Source organism: Opisthocomus hoazin, chromosome 7 (genome assembly GCF_030867145.1).
Source record: "Opisthocomus hoazin isolate bOpiHoa1 chromosome 7, bOpiHoa1.hap1, whole genome shotgun sequence".
NCBI classification, from domain to species: domain Eukaryota; kingdom Metazoa; phylum Chordata; class Aves; order Opisthocomiformes; family Opisthocomidae; genus Opisthocomus; species Opisthocomus hoazin.
The window spans coordinates 61102967-61119893 of NC_134420.1; the positions used below are offsets into that span (position 1 = coordinate 61102967).

General features: G+C 39.2%; 2 protein-coding genes across 13 annotated transcripts in view; one reads left to right on the forward strand and one right to left on the reverse strand.

The window, feature by feature from the left end:
- WARS1 (tryptophanyl-tRNA synthetase 1) overlaps window positions 1-433 on the reverse strand; it is a 28218-nt gene extending 27785 nt beyond the window's left edge. For 2 of the 6 annotated variants that reach the window (XM_075426510.1, XM_075426513.1), the window contains exon 1: window positions 300-359. The gene's annotated coding sequence lies outside the window, so the exon portion shown is untranslated. Of the gene's footprint in view, window positions 1-299 lie in introns of all 6 variants that reach the window. The other 4 variants (XM_075426517.1, XM_075426512.1, XM_075426516.1 and 1 more) reach the window with 4 other exon arrangements.
- Window positions 434-441: 8 nt separating this feature from the next.
- WDR25 (WD repeat domain 25) overlaps window positions 442-16927 on the forward strand; it is a 92657-nt gene continuing 76171 nt past the window's right edge. For 5 of the 7 annotated variants that reach the window (XR_012764559.1, XR_012764562.1, XR_012764563.1 and 2 more), the window contains exons 1-2: window positions 658-818; window positions 3304-4079. Coding sequence is in view for 1 of the 7 variants with exons in the window: in XM_075426508.1 (XP_075282623.1) it covers window positions 3363-4079 (717 nt within the window). In the remaining 6 variants the exon portion in view is untranslated. The other 2 variants (XR_012764560.1, XR_012764561.1) reach the window with 2 other exon arrangements.

The window sequence follows — 16927 nt, forward strand, 5'->3', positions numbered from 1 at the left end:
CCCTGCGCCGGGCCGGGTCGCCATCTCCAGCGACTCCCCCGCCCACCCCCGTTTCCCAGGGAAAAGGAATTTTCCTCTCCCGGCGCGCCAGCAATGAAACCACGGGAGCTGCGGCTCCGCAGGGAGCGGAGGAAAAAGCCCTCAGCCGCACCGACCTCGCCAGGGCAGGCGGGGAGGGAACGCGCCCAGCCGAGAGCCCCGCGCCCAGCCGAGAGCCCCGCGCCCAGCCAGAACCGCCCGGCGAGCCCCTCTCTCTCCCGCCCGCCAGGGCCTCTCGCCGCAGCCCCATCCCCACCCACCGGCCCGGCTCCCGTCAGCTCCCCTCACCGCTCCTCCGTCACTGCCATTGCATCACCCCGCCGCCTGCACGGCACTCACAACTCCCGGCTGGGAAACGCACACCGCCGGAACCATTGCTTCCCACTGCCCTCCCTCCCCTTACAGTCACCAGCCCCAGGAAGCACCCTCCACACGGCCCGCAGCGGCGGGAGGAGAGCTCCTGCACGCTCAGCGAGCCGTGGCCTAGCGCTGGCCCCGCGTAACACGCGGTTCCGGCGGGAGGGCTGCGACACACGGAACCTCTTGAGCGTGACTCCTTGTTTACAGCCGGAGCACTTTTAAATCCGGAGCCGCCACGGGCCGGTCGGTGAGTTCCGGGTGGCGCTGCCGGCGGGGGTCGTGCGGGGCAGGTACTGGCGGGGCGGTCCGGCCCGGCGCCGGGGAAGCGATGACGGCTGCGCCGGGGTGGGGTCGGCCCCACGAGTGGCCTCGGTGCCCGGGAGCAGAGTGCGTGTGGATGGGGAGCGGCAGCGGCTCTGGTAAGGAAACGGCCTCGGTGGCGGGGCCGCCCCCGGCTCTGGTGCCGCTCCTGTGTGGGCGCGTTGAGTCACTTGGCGGGCGTGTGGTGCTGTGCGTGGAAAGCTTAAAGCTCTTTGGTCCGACGGGTGCGGACAAACCCTCCGTGTGAAAGCGGCGGAAAGCCGCAGGCTACGTGGGCGTCCCTGTTAGCTCAGCGCGCTGTAAGCGGTGTCGTCGGGAAACCGCCGCCTCTGGGTACAGCTGGTGTCCAGGGACGTGCGCTGGGGGGTCTTGCCCCTCCGTTTTTCTTCAGCGAGGGCGGCATTAGAAACTTCGGGGTGGTGTTTCTCTAGAACCAGAAGTAGAATGGGAAGTCCTAAGATGGCTTTTTACTTTGTTTTTGCAGAAATGTTAAGGCATATGGGCGGTGTGTGTGATGGGATGGATTTATGCTGACCAGATGCAATGGGAAAATTTCTTTGCAATATTCCGAAGGAATTTATTTTAACCTGGTGTGTGCAAGGCATTATCTTGCACTTATCTCCCAATATCAGCTTAAGTTTTTTTTGTGTTGAAAGAAGGTAAAGTAACTTTGAAAATCTAACCTAATCCGCTTGTGTTTATACCTTTTATAAGGTATAAAAGACTTCCTGGTGTTTATATAAGGTTTTCTTGTGTTTATACCTTGTTATTTATACCTTTATAGCTTTTATTTATACCTTTCAGCCAGAGTTCAACTTCTTACTGTACTGGTTCTTTGAACATGATGCATTTTGTCTGGGGCCTGTTTTCAGCACTGCAATACAAATAATAACCACTTGTTGCAGTTATTGAAGTGCAGTCCTGTAAAGTTACTATTTATTTGAGAAGAGGTTTCAGTTTACTGCTAAAAATGTCGATTTACTGTTTTTGAATTAAACTGTTAGTTAAGTTTTCCTGAAATACTAGTTATTTTTTTTCTTGATGATATTTAGCTGAAATACTGTTTTAATAAATGAAGCTGTATTATGAAAACCAGATTTTTTTCCTTGCTCTTCGTTATTGTCACTTGTAGCTGTCACAAACTTCAGATAAAGACAAATGTCCTCTAGAGGGAGATCTTAATGCTTTTATGTGCTAAAATGTTAGTCACCTTGTTCCAGTTAAAGCTCTTGATCACTTATCTTGGAAAGGATCTGTGGTGATGAGTGTCTATGTCTTAATAGGAACCTGTCTTCCAGATCTGTGCTTGGATGTTTCGTTACAGAAGACAGACCATAGTCTGTAATGTAACACTTCTGTAGATTAAATGAAACATGCTTACTTAAAATTCAAATAGATCTAGTTCTGAAGTTAAATGAGTAATCTTTACATGTTCCAGTGTAGTAGTCCCACACTAGTGTTTGTAGGACCTGCATTTGTGGCATCAATTCTGCAAATGCTCGCATAGATACTGACTTTTGTGCAGCGTTCTCATTTTAATCAAAATGCTTTTGAGGGTAGCTTCTTCACTGACCTCAGAAAAGAATTTCAGCAGCTGATCTGAAAGTGGTGTGGGTTTAGCATGATGAGTGCAAACAGCTGGGCAAGGAAACAAAGCGGTAGTGAAAAGTGCCATTTAATCAGTCTTAGCAATTGAAGGACAGCGGTACTTTTTGACTATAAACAGCAGAAATTGAAAGATTATTTTTGCAGACACATCAGTTGTTTGAATGTAGCCAACCCTGTACTCCACATGCTCTGTCCAAATTTTTGGAAGAAGCTTGGTGGGACTGTTACGGTGGTGAGTTATACAGCATGTTACATATGTAGTCTCAGTGTGAGATTTCTTTCTCGCAGACACTTTGAAAAAGTATTCCACAGCAAACAGTGCTCTTATTCTTCTGTAAGTAAATGCAAACAGTGAATTCGGTCTAGCTTCTGGCATAAGTCTGTTCTGTATAACTAAAGGCTATGTGGAACTTGCTCTGTGGATACAGTTGGAAATTTTCCTCATACTGCAAGACTGCTCAAGTGGTAAAAAATATATTGACTTCTTTAGTTGCTGGTTGAACCTCTTCACACTGCTTTCAAGTCATCTGTACCATTAAGAAAAACATGTTATTAGACTGACTCCAAAATAGTTGTAGTATTTGTATTCTTATAAATGTATGTACCAATCCAATGGATAATTAATTGCCTTCTTTTGTGTGTGTGTGGGGAAATGCTACTGCAAGTAAGGTTAAAGGGATTTGCAGTACTTTTGTTGCGAGTTTGTTTTACTTTTCATGCTCATTTTCATTGTTTTGTGGTATGCTAATACATCTCTGCAGTGCATTAAAAATGTACGCAAAGTGCTTGGAGGCAAATGGTGTTGCATAATTAAATGTACAGATGTGTTGTAATAGAGGAATAAAATCCATTAATAAACAGGAATAAAAGTTATGGATTTTTTTTTTTTAAGAAAAGCATATTTATATCCTTAAGTTACTCAGATTATAGACTTCGTAATAAATTGTGCTCTGAATAATCGATTCTTTATTGTAGATCATCACTTTGGAGGATTCCCTCACTGAAATTTTTGGAGTCTGCTGTGTCTAGCCATAATGAGTTCGTCACTGGTTGCTTATGATGATTCAGACTCTGAGACAGAAACTGGAAAGACTGAAGTCCCCAATACTTCCAGCAGGCAAACAAGCCATACAAGTTCTTCTGTGAATCGTGTTCAGTACTTTGCACCTGGTGTTTTGGGTACAAAATCTACATATGGAATGCAGCCTGCTGAGAACACTGACAGTTCTGGCACAAGCACTGTTTGTGAAGATCCCCCTGAGCATTATGCACAGAATGCTAACACTGATTTGACATTTCCTTATTGTAGGAGAGCGTACTCTGGCCACGCTGCATTATGTATGCCCTACAAAAACTATGAACAAACATCAGGCTTTGCAACAAACTCTGGAAATGGCCTTTCCCAGAAGAGAATGCATAAAGACAGTACTCCTGCCATAAAAGGAATTAGACCATATATCCCTAAAAGATTGCGTCAAGAAAATTCCAGTGTGCCGGAAAAAAAAGAATCTGATCAGAGAGAGAGCTCAGATTGTGATGCCAAGCTAGGTGTATCAGGAGAGCAGACTTTGAGAAAGATCTCTGAATTAATTAAGCCATATTTGGGTTCCAAATATAAATTAACTGAAGTCCCCAAAAGCTTAATATTTTACATGTCTAAACACAGTGGCCCTGTTAATGAAATGCAGTGGTGCCCTGTACGAGAACAAAGTCACATGCTCCTCTCGGCTTCTATGGACAAAACAGTCAAGGTAATGTAAAACAAGATGCTTTGTGGACCAATCATAAAACTTAAAAATACTGTATTAAATACTGATCTTCTAGGAAGAACATTCTTGCTTGTGTGTGTTTAACAGTTCCAATGTATTCAGAATTTGGGGAGATGCTTTGCAGTACAAGACCCCATTATGAACTTGCAGTGTAATACTTTCCTGTGCCTACAGTCAGTTCCATTATTTTGGAATGTGGCTTTTTTTGTTTTAGAACTGAACTCAAGAAGTTCGATTCCTACTAGGTGATTTCTTGTAATCTGTGTTAACGTTGCATTTCATTATTTCCTGCTTTTTAATGTCACAATGGCAATAAGCCCTATGGTCTGAATACAGATTGTGCCTGAAGTTGTTAAACAACTGACTGCCAACACTGGGATAATATTCTGAGGAACTTTACCTTTCTGACAGGCCTAAGTGACTGCTGATGGAGGAGGTATGTCAGGTCAGATGGATTTTTCATCTGAGCTAGTGTGGCAGGTCTTGCATCCGTGAAAGGTGTCCCGTCATGATCTAAGGAGACTTCCCGCTTGAAGTTTGTTTCAAGTGTTAATTGCTCAATACTTAAAGTGTATTTTCCTTCTAGCTTTAGTGAATTAGGCCTCAGTTGTTTGTTTGTTAATTTAGTCAGTCCAGTGAGTTATTTTTATTTTAACAATGGATAATAAAAATATTTTATGTGTATGCTTTCCCAGACACAGGGCTAATGCCACCTCTGGGTTCAAATAATAGTCTTCTGAAGTGGAATTTGGTAAGAGTGCACAGCAAGTGTCCTTTTTGGTGGAAAGCATGCTTTATCGTATCTAACGTGTATTTAACATAGTAGGTATAATTATTTTAAAACTTGGTTCTAAAATTTAGGGCTTTAAGTAAATCCTACGAAGTAGAGAGGCAAGAAGAACACACTTTGTATCAGCATACTGCTAAAACCAAGGGAGAGGAGGGAACTTTAAAAATGAATTTGAATTCTGATTTTGTGTAAGAAAAAATATTCTTAAATTCTTGTATTGAAATTGAGATTTTTTTTTTTTACTGTTTTGCTGTTTATTTTGTAGTGGAGAATTGAGTTTCATTTAGTTTGGCTTTTGTATGTTTTTTCTTATCTTAGAATTTTTTTTTAACTCTTTCCCCAGTTTTGCCATGGGGTCCTGTGAAATATGTGCTGACTTTGCATCTTTGAAGGAGTGATGTTCTCGAATCTTGGACAGAGCTTTTGCTTTGTTCTCCTTCGTGTCTGTTAAAGCACTGGTGCTCACAGAAGAGAAAGCCCCAGATCTATAGCATGAATAAAATTTACTCCTCTCATTTGCTTATCTTTTATTCTCTTAAGTTATAACAACTTCACTGGTTCTGTAGTCAGCATAACCTATCACACCATCAAAGTCTGAATAGTTTGAACTATGGGTAATTCCTCCTTAATCTCTTTTCCAAAGCTTTTCTTATATCTTTGTCTTAAAGATTAAATGGAGGGGAAAAGTACCTTTGTTTGTCTTTGCAAGTGCTCTTTAATAATTGAAAAAGTTAAATCTTGGCTGCTACTTAAAGAACAGACTTAGAAGGAAAAGACCAAGATGTACGAAAAGTGCTGATGGATGTTTTTGGTAAGCAGCAATTTAAATTTGGATTGTACAACACTATATGCACCTCTGACTTCAATATGTCTGAATTTGACTTTTTGTCTTAAACTGTCACACCATATACTTAATGTTGGTTTACTATCCTAGAGCCTCATTTCACTGATGAGTGAAATTATGGATGTGTTAAATTTGGTAAAGCAATCTGAAAACAAAGTTATTATTGTAATGTAAGATTATTAAAAAATGGAAATGATTGTCTGTTTTGTCTTCTAAGCAGAAAGAAAGATTGTTTTTCTAAAGCAGTGTTACCACTCCTGATTGGAAACAGTCTTTAACAATAAAGCTGTTTTTTAAAGAAATCTAATTGCTTTAAGTGCCCCAGACAATGGAAATTCGATGTAAAAAGAGTATGTTAGTGTTGGCAACACTTCAGAGCATGTGAGTCTGAAACATTAATAAAGTAATAGTGCAACTGTTACAAAGTATATTAAAACACTTCCGTATTTTGGAAGGTAACCTGTAGAGAAACATCTATGAATGCTTCTTATTGTTGTTTCTTAATGAAGTTGAAGCCTGTAACGGTATGAGCAGAAGCATCTTTAAAGTTTGCACCTTTACACGAGTACCTTCGGGCCAGCAGAGGGCATGGTAAGATTAGGTATTGACTTGATGTTGTGAAACTAGTTTCACTGACTTTCTAGGGTCACGAGCCTAAAAATCTCTAATGACTATGACAGCAAGTAGTTTGCCTTCTGAGGATTTTTTGGCTGTCTACCGTTGCCTGCAGTTCTCTATTTTCTGATGTAAGCATAAAACAACTGATTGAAAATGTGTATGTAGATGTACTATATCTTTTTTCTGATCCTATACCTTCCCACAGCTTACCTTTTTTGTTGTTTTCTTCCAAAAACGCCTGCTTGGAATTGCCAGTTTAAATCCAGGCAGTGGAAGTGTGTCCTCTTTCCCTTTAATGGGAATATGCAGATACTCAGGATGTCTGCACTATTTACTTTCACTATCTGTTTCAGATGAAACTCAAAGTACTTAGAAGCCTAAAATCCCTGCGTGATCAGAGAGAAGGCAATCCAGAGCCTCAAAACTCTGTACTTTCAGTTAGTTGTGAATAACTCTGAATATTTTTATGTGTAAATATCTTGGATTCAGTCCTGACATTCAGCCTATGCATTAAGACATTTATCTTTTGAAGAGTCCAATATTAGAGGAGACTTCTCAGAATTGAGAGTTCTGTTTGAGTGCTGTCTTTAGTAATCTTAATTTCTTTATTCCCATCTAAATTACTATGCCTAAGTCATCCATATCACACAGGGACACATATCTAAAATGTGTATGTAGAACTGATTATGTGTTTCTTTTTAAGTGTGTGTATGCATCCTGTTTAAATCAAAAAAACAAAAGAACAGTCTTCCTTTTATGTTCTCTCAGATTAACCAATGTGCACTTTACCACCTTCTTTATGAATCAATGTAAGTCATATGAAAATGTTTGCAAAAAATGAGTTGATGTTTTCAGTTTATGTTGACTGAAGAACACCCTAGTGTCAGGAAAGATCACTGAAGCAGTTCGTATAAATATCTTGCATATTTAGGAACAAATGCACTGTTTCAGAGGATTTTAAATTTTTTCATTAAAAGTATTAGCTCTTAATTGTTTGTGTATGGCTGCATTTAAAAAAAACCCAAACAGTTATCAAGCGGTATAGTTGAAAAAAACCCAGCTGTCAGGTAAGGAGTGTAATTCTCTACAGTAACGCTTCTACCAGCAGATGGGGCTCCTCAGCATCTTGGACAGGGATGGTGACTAAACTGCCTCTGAAGACTGGGAGGCTTAAGTGTTTGCCTCGACGATATGCATTGAAAGACCAAAATTGAAAGTTTATGCAGGTGTTGCAAAACGTATAAGAAAACTTCGTAGAGACCTGAAAGTAAGATAGAACCTGATATGGGATGTAATACGTATTGCAGATTAACTGCCCACAGTTCTTCAAATCTGGAGTATGAATAGAAGAATATTTCATGCTAAATTTTAAATTTGTAAGGAATGAAAAAAAAAAAAAGCTTATATTTAGGCTTTGGCAAGTCTTTTACCCTCTTTTTTCTTAGGATTTTGAGTCTCCCCTTTGGAATGGAAAGCTGATAGTACTTCCAGCCTCGGTAGCTGGAGAGAGGGCAGGAAGCCCAATTCAAGTGAGGGAAAGTACTGTTGGGAGCTCTTACTGTGGCAGTGCTCTTCTTCACTATTGCATTCTAACTGTATTACCAGTGGCTTATGTTTCTAGTTTAAGTATGGATTTTAAGGACTGTGAAACATGATTGTCTGAACTGATTAAATTTGTTTTCTTTGGATAACACTTCTACCTTCTGTTTGAATAGCTGCTGTAAATGAAATTTAGGCTACTACTGCCACTTTTGGTTTTGCCTACTTAAAAACCAAAATAGTGTTTGTGATTTTAGTGTCTAATCTAGAATTTTTCTCATAAATTTTGAGACTGGGCACCGTTATTAAAGGTGCCTAGTTTCCATAGTGTGGGTGTTCAGCACTTTCTGAACATCAGACCTTGTTTAGGTATTTCCGGTTATAACCCCAAATACAGAGTCCAGAATCACAGGTTACCACTGAATGTAGCTGTTCATAGTGGGGTAGCAGGTAGATAAGAAGTTGTCTCTTGAAAGACATGTTTACCAATTGTAGAAACCACAATACTGCATTCATGTTGTTAGTGTCTTTTATTTGGAAGACCTTGTAGTTACAGAAAGCCACAGAGATGTAAAGTTTTTCACTACTTACTTATGCTGGACTTGTTTTTTTTAACAATTGTTCATAACTTCAAGCCTCCCATACCATTATTCTGTGTTTCCTATTTTGTCTCAAAATTAACTCAAGGTATCATCTTTGTATAATCATCTGTAGTCTTTTAATTCTGTGTTTCTGGTTTTCTATTTAGAGAAAGTACTGTGATTCTTCAGTACGCAAAATGTATATTAATAGCACTTTGATGGGATGACTTGCATTGTAACGGGTTGTTGGAAGTTTTTCTTATGCATTTTGTTCCCTATTTGCCTAGTTGAACACTATCTTCATTTAGTCACTGCTGAATCTATACAGCAAAAGTAAAAGTTTTTAAAATTAGTTTAATAATGTCAGCCTGTGGAACAGAGGTGTTGTCTGCTTCTCGTGATTAAAAACATAGGAACAGCCGTACTAGTTCAGGCCAAGGCTCTGTCTAGGCCAGTGGTCAGTCTCTAGTAGGGTCCATAAGTGGCCTAGAGAAAAGTAGTAAGTCGAAGGTTTATGGTGCCTTTAAGTTGTCTTCTGGTCTCTGCTTGTTTTCAAGTCAGGGGATTTCCGAGCTCCAAAGCAGTTAATCTTCGTAAGTTGCTACCTCAAGAGATCTCTTCCAGATACTTCTCCAGTCTTACGAGACTCTCTAGTGATCATTAGATCTAGAGTGATATATTTATTACTCACATTGGTCAAATTTAATGTACAGATTTTGTTTCCTGGAATGTATCGAGTACTACAAGAAATATCATTTTTATTGGTATTTTCAAAATGTTTTATTCTTTTGTGGTTGTGTGTTTGGCAGGAGAAAGACAGCATAGTAGTGTAGTCCAGGAATTTGTTATTCTTGATGGTGTTGTATTGGACTGAAAGCGGGGGAGCATGATCGCCTCCATTTGTCCATATAACGTGTGTAGCACTGACGGTAGCAATACAGAATTCCTAGATACTGCCATTACCCTGCATCAGAGTAACAAACTCTGATGTGTGTTTTGAACCATTCTGCATACAATTCACTTGAAATAGGGAGTGTTTCTTGTTGTTTTGTCACACACATATCTGTTTATGGAGGAATGATTTTAAGCTGCCAGCATATTTCCTAGAAACTCATGCATAGCTATCAGATGGCTGTAGCCCTGTCAGGGCTAGACTCCACCTGTTCACTAAGCAGTACTAGGTGTCATGCTGCTAGTACCCCAAATATTGCAATTCTTAGATTTGTTTTTAAAATCTAATTGTGGCAATGCTCCTTTAACTGTAGCTGATGCATAAGATGAGAATATGGGGAGTCATCCTATTCAATACATATATTCCACTTCAATTTAAATGTTTTTAAAAAAGATCTCTCTCGTGTTGGTACACTTTTATTACTGTATTTTAAAAATAACAAGAAGTTATGGCCATTATCTTGGAAGTGGCAAAGAAACTCTCATATTCTGGAGACTGCTGCTTACCTAGACGTGAAAAAATCATTATCATTTTCTTGTTGAAGAGGCTGCTAACCAGGCTCTTCTGAAATACTGAAGCTGACAATGATGCCTTGTTCTGACCTTCTTCCCCCGTCTATTTAGAACTATGTATATTTTTTCCAAGGAGTTTAAGCTTGCTGATTATTAAAATGGAAGTACACTTATTTTTTGATAGATATACGCATAGCAATACCAGTTTTCTGAGTGCTGAAAGGGCTTCTTTTTATACCTTGATCTTTTTCTAACAAAATTATTTCATACGCTTCAATGAGAAGTGTTGTCCGTAATACTTATTTTGTAAGGAAAGGAACATCATGCAGGTCGGAATGTGCCTGACCATAAATGAAGGCTTCTGACTGGCTTGTGCCTGGATGATGATGCAGGTCAGGATATAATAGCCAGCTCTCAGGCAATTGTTCTGCAAAAGCCATTAACACACGTAGGCAAAGAACAGTTCATGAAGGTGGTGGATTTTGGTCTCTTCATCCCAAAGGTGTGTCTGGGAAAGGGTTGTTCCACTTGGGTGTCTGAATACCTAGGCACGTTCAGAGATCACTGTTACACAGAGATGTATTTTTTTAATAATTTTCTTGTTTCCAGCAATTCTGTTGTCAGGGAAACAGAAATCCTTGTAATGCTTTTGTTCACTTTCTCAGAATCCACAGCTGGAGATGACTTGTGTAGTTTTTATTGTGTTCTTAGTAGTTGACACACTCTTGTGCCTCAAAGGATTTTTTTCAAAGAAATGTGTTTCTTTGAGTATAAATAGCACCATACTCATCTCTGTGCTGTTCAGTAACTAAATTCAGTGCTGCTTTGGATTAGAGTTTGTCTTAACACTTGTGTGAAAATTGATATTTAAAAAAAGAAGGGTACAAAAAAGCAGCTTCTGGGTTAGGTTTACAGCTCTGTGAGGGCATTAGTTGGTCTTTGTGCTTGCAAATATCTGCTGAATTAGGATCTTCTTAGAGAATACTAGAGTAATACCCCAAGTGGTCTTGCAAAGCATTTTAGCTGCTTTATGGTCTTCTTAGAAGCTGTGGCTGTGGGGGTGAAGACCCGGGGAAGATGGGTATTTCATGGCACTGCTAATATGCTTGTGTTTCACCCCAAAATTGGGAATTATTTAAAGAAAAATTCAGTAAATATAGTTCTTCCAAGAGCAGTAGAGTTAAAGGAGCCTGGTTGTGTCTTGAGGCTGGCTGGCTGTAGAACCTCTTCAATTTGTCTCTCCTTTGGGGCTTCACCAGTGTCTTTCCCTTTTATTCAGCTGTTTAGCTTGATTAAATCTTGAGGGAAAAATACTGACACCTCTGTGAAATATGGTTGACGTTGGCCAGTAGCTGCAAAGTGGCCACTGGTGAGATGCGTGGGGGGCACGGTTGTGACAATGTCATTTCACAAACCTTTCTTTCTGTGGAAATCTGAAAGGATGGAGGGGGACTTTTGGATATCCTTAACAATGATGTGGAAGAAAGGATTCTATTTTCTCATGTTATATAAAAAGAATTTTGGTTACTTGTGTCATAGCTTACAGAAACATCAAGAATATTATGTGTTTATCTGACTTTTTTGCTTAGAAAGCCGTCTGTCCTGAACGGCTGAGTTCTGCACTGCCTTTCTACTGAGAACCCTTTCGGCTGTTTACTAAGTGTCTCTTAAGTAGCTTGAAGCAGAGAAATAAGCAACCTTGTCTTCTGGCTGGCATAGCCAGCCTAGTAGGGAGGAAAAGTCAGGGCTAGAGATCTCAAGGAAGTAGTGTGTCTAATGAAGCTTAACTGATCATGTCATAAATTAAGCCCTCCAATTACGTGTAGGGTCTCTGTGGGCAGCTGCTGTGGAGTCTAACGTCAGAATGTCACCTGAGATGAGACAAGTGTATGGTGGTGTTATCCCCCTTCTGGGTGCTTCAGGAAGATGACTGGTGAAAAAGTCAAGGTTTTGGTGCTTGGAAAAAATTGAGCTAGAGTAGTTTTAAGTTCTTAAGTGGCTGTAATACATTATGGGAGTATCTCAGTTTTTTCTAACAGTTGAGAAATTCTGAATATTCTTGCTGTTTAAAAATATAAATAACACCAGTCTAACTTTGCTTCTTTTCTAGAAGTCTAGCTTTATAGATGCATCTCACATACCGCAATATATATATTTTTTTAAAAAAATCTGCTAACAAAGCTGCAAGGCATCTTTATGACTTCGATTCCTTACCTCTCTTGGTCTGTCGATGTTGTCAGGGAAACAAATTTTTGAGAAGCTTTGCTCTACTTTTTCAGGTTCTGCAGAGAGATTACTTGTGTAGGATTCATCCAGCATCAGGAGTAGAAACAATTTGCCTGAAGATTCTGTTCTTTTCAGTATGTTCATGTCCTTGCTTTTTTTAAAGCAGATTTTATTTTTAGCATGTGTGAAATAGCTGCATCTTTAAGGTCATAGTATCAGTGAATGTACCGAAAGATTGCTGACACTTGATCTTTAGATGAAGCCGATAAAAAGAATTTTAATTACATTTTGTTATATATTTATGCTATAAAGGGAACTGTTAGTTATAGATTCCCTTTAAATTGAAGGGGAAACAAACAATAATAAAACTCCTGTTCTGTAGAGAAATTGCTTCACTACCGTGGACCTAATGGCTTACTGTCCTTTATCATACATATCGTGTTTCATTGCAGTAATCCTCCCTCTTCAAAGAAACAGCATTTTCTGGCTAGTCTGGAACTGTGTTTTATTTTTTCCACTACGTACATGCTGGCTGACCGCCTGGTTAGGATATGACGACTGAGCTTCATCTTCAGTGGGCTTGGGGAGACTTTTTACGTATTTAAATAAAACTGCTGATTTTCTTCTAGGACATCTCTGAAAATGTAGTTATAGAAACTTCTGCCTTTCTCAAATGTTTCAGTTGGGTAGTGGATTAAAGATATTGGGCATGACAAATAGTAAAGACTTTACATGCTTGTATGTTGTGCATGTGCCAACTCTAACACCTCGCTTTCTGGAGTCAGATTTTAGAATCTGTCCTGTTCTCTAGTCTTCTTGTATTTTTCCAGATTATACTTTCCTCATTAAGATAATTTTTCTCATTGTGAACACTGTGACTAGTGGCTGGAAATGTATATTGTTATACACTGATGAAGGGACACAGCTGGTTCTCTGGAAAGGATGCTGCTAGGGATGCAGGTGGTTAGGGGTGACATAGTCATTATAAACATGTTAAAGCTTGGCAGATATGTTAAAGCTAACACTATGTTAGCAATGCAAAAGAAATTGAAATTAGTTAGGTACTTCAATTTTACCTTGCTTGCTGGTATTGAAAGAGTACTAGTTATGAATGTCCTTGATGCCAGCAAAACACATAGCTGCTTGACATAATCAACCATTTATTTTTGTGATTACATACCTAGTTCTGCTCATGTTTAAGACTGGGTTATGTCACTGACATCAATGGGTTTAGGATTGCATCTGTATTTTCCATAGCCTAGATTTTTTCATCTTTTGGATTTTTTTTTTTTTCATGGTTACTAACATTCTTGATAGCCTTGGGAATAAGAAGCAATTTGTTTTTTATTTGAAAGAATGAAGAGTTGTAAAGAAAATGTTACTTGCCCAGGCTCACTGATAAATGGATGCAAGATTCATTAAAGCCCGGGTTTTCAGGTAGCTGTTCTAAATCACTAGTTGCATACTGCCCCTCATAGCTAGATATTACTTCAAATCAGTGTGGGCGATAAGGCTGCAATAACTACTTCTTAAACTAAGAAAGCTGCCTGGTTAGTGTTGGGGATGGAACAGAATTTGCCCATAAATTTGGATTAGGTTATTTTTTGCAGATAGAAATTTGTCCTAAATACATCTGTTTACCTTCATTTTTAGAACTGCAGCAGCAACGCGTTACTCTGTGCTGTTGCACAAATGCTGCCAGTCGCACAGCTCCTTACGCTGTGCCCAGCTGTGTTGTGCTGCCGAACAGCCACCACTCACCTCATGGCTTGTCCGTAGCTGTTTTCCCTCCTGTGTTAAGTTGTCCCAGTGGATAATGTGCAAGAATGAGAACTTCAATTGCTCCTTTTAATCTGTTGTGTTTGTGTTTACTTGTTTTATTGACCGCATGAATGGAAGAGTTAGTTATCTGGTTTTATATATGTACATGTATCAATATAAAGCTGTAAAGCACATGAGTGGCCTTAGCTGATTCAGAATTTTATATTGAGAAAATATGATAATATTGAAGTACAGAACAAATAGATATGTTTTGAATTTTGATAGCCACTGTTTAACTGAAGCTTAAGGAATAAAACCCCGAAAAACTTAAGAGTTGGTCAGTGTGATTTTTCTCCCTCCTGTTATCTGAAATAAATAGTAAGTCAACAGCAAATAGATATACAGTGTTTCAGGGGCTGGGGAGTACAGTCGCTAAGACTGTACTGATGTTCTGGATAGAAGAGTGTTTCTTACTCTAGTAGTGGATATTCAAAATCTGTGGGATATGTTTTTGTGAACGTACCTGCCCAGCCCTTAGTTACCTGTAGGAATTAAGGACACTTCAGACAATTTGCAAGCCTGAAATTGAGGTGTTCAACGCTAAAGGGGAATCCCCACTTTAATAGAGCATAAATGCATGTGACTTGGAAGTGATTGATGCTGATGAGTATGATACATAGAGGTGAGGGGAAAATCAGATTATTTAATAAATGGCTATTGTAATTTAGCTGATTATCTCCTGGGGAGTTGTAATACATTTGAAGTTCTTCTGCTTTGCCTGCTGGTAAACTATTCTTTGCTTAAGTCTTTTTTGGGCATGAGTACTAACTGCTAGTAACCGCTACTGTGATTGTGCTTTCAGGTGTTCTGAACACATTTATGTCATTCTTAATACACTACTATTACACTGTGAAGTCGATGAGAAGCTGCCAAATTGATGCCATGTTATTCTTCTCCCAGATAGGTTCAGCAGTGGAAAATGTAGTGTTTTTAAAGTAATTCTTAATAGCTACGTGTCATTATATATTGGTTTCTCTTGAATTACTTGAATTTGTGCATCAAGCTGTTCTGCTTTAACCATGTTATCCCAAATAGGCCTACCTGTGTATGAAGTAGATAATTTATCTGAAATAAATGTTTGTGTATTCTTTTTCTCAAGCCAAAATGTTAGTGTATGTAGTATACAGCTGGAGTGGGGGTTTAAGTATCTCTGCCATACTTGGCTTTGCCTTCTGCTAAAATAATTCTGATTTTTCATATCATACAACAAATCATAGATTAAATCACTAACTGATTTAGAAGTGTATTGCAACTTTTCATTTCTTCATTTTCTTGGAACTTGCTATTTGAGGTACATCTACAGGGTTAGCCATATTACAATGATTAGTCACAAACCGCTGAAAGGTTAACTGCAAAATAGGTGGGAATTCTTCCCTTTATTGTGGTGTGTGTGGGCAGTTACTTCTCTTGCACTGTCTGCCCAGCATGAATGTACAATTGCTATTTTGTAGGTACAAAAAAACTAGTCATGCTCATAACTTTTAGCTGGCTGAAAATGTGATCTTTATGAGCATCTTGCTTATGATTTATGGAGAATTTGTGATTTGCTTCAGGCGTGATTATCTGAGAATCCTTCTGCACAATAATGAAGGGACTGCGTTTAAAGATGGCAGTCAACGGTAGAAACACTTTGCTGTTGAGAAGGATAGTCGTTGGTAATTGATGATTTTTAAGTATCCTTTAATGGATAGATACACATATTTACGAATTGCCTTTTTTGTGAGATTTGCTTGTAAATGTTGCCTGTCTTCAGAATAACAACAAAAATTTTTTTTTGTGATTCTCGTTTTTTTCTTTTTTTCTTCCCTTTGGAAGCTTGCCTTATTATTCAGCATTTGGTAAGCATACCTCTTGCAAATAGTGGGAACTAGCTAAAAAAGATTGATTGGTACAAATGAATAAAGTATCAGATGAAGTCTCTGATCGTATGAATCTTACTATTTGGGGAACTATTTTTGTAACTCTTATTTGATGTTTTGGCTGAGAATTTCTGATGTTTCATTTGCACTGCCTCATACACAGAGTGTTAAATTCTAGACCCCTTTAATACGAATCTCTGCAGTAATTCGTAAAATAATTAACTGAGATTTTAAAATAGTTTGAGAAAATAGCATACGTGATCTGCATGTTGGGTCATGATGTAAATGATCTAATACCATCATACTGTCTCTGTAGAGCAGATGAATTCAGTTGAAAAACATGTTTTAAAATGTTGCTTTCCTTTCAATTTACTGCATATTCAGTGATGAGCATCAGCAACATACACGTTTATTCCCCTGAAATGTCAAAAGGCATTATCTAGCCATACTTACACAGAAATAAAATAGGATAACAATCCTAACAACATAGTTTTGCTTCTTATTTATTCCTTCCATTCCCTGCTTGTATTGCTATAAAAAACAGTACCTCTTGGAGAGTGTCGAGCTGCTGGGGGGGTGGGGGTAAAATCTGCAGTAACTCCAAGGACATGTACCATAGCAGTTGGCCTTCCGTTGATGCCTGTTTGGCAGCCTGGCTCGCTTTAGGGCTGACGTTTTACATGTGGCAATGTTAGTGTAAGGTGGCCTCCCACTGCTCATGTTGTTCTGCAGACCGCTTTGTATGGGAACAGAATTCGTTCTCATGAAACTTTCCAAAAGTGACTGTTACTGAATTTTGGCTGTAAGAGAGTGTTTCAACAGTATTTTTGGTGTTCTTATACAAAGAAAGATCTCTACTGTTTCACTCCTCCACTGTATTTCTTTTTTTGGGTAAGCCTGGGTAGGTTGTGTTTTTCGGCAGCATGCCTTGGGCGCTTGTTGGAGAACTGCAGTTGTGATTTTATTGACTAGTTTGGTTGAAAATCACTTTTATCTCAACTTGTGTCTTTAGTGGGAGTACAGCAACATGGTCTTAATTTTTCACTGTCATGAGAGACTCTAAACAATTTTTTTGCTTGCTTTCTTGG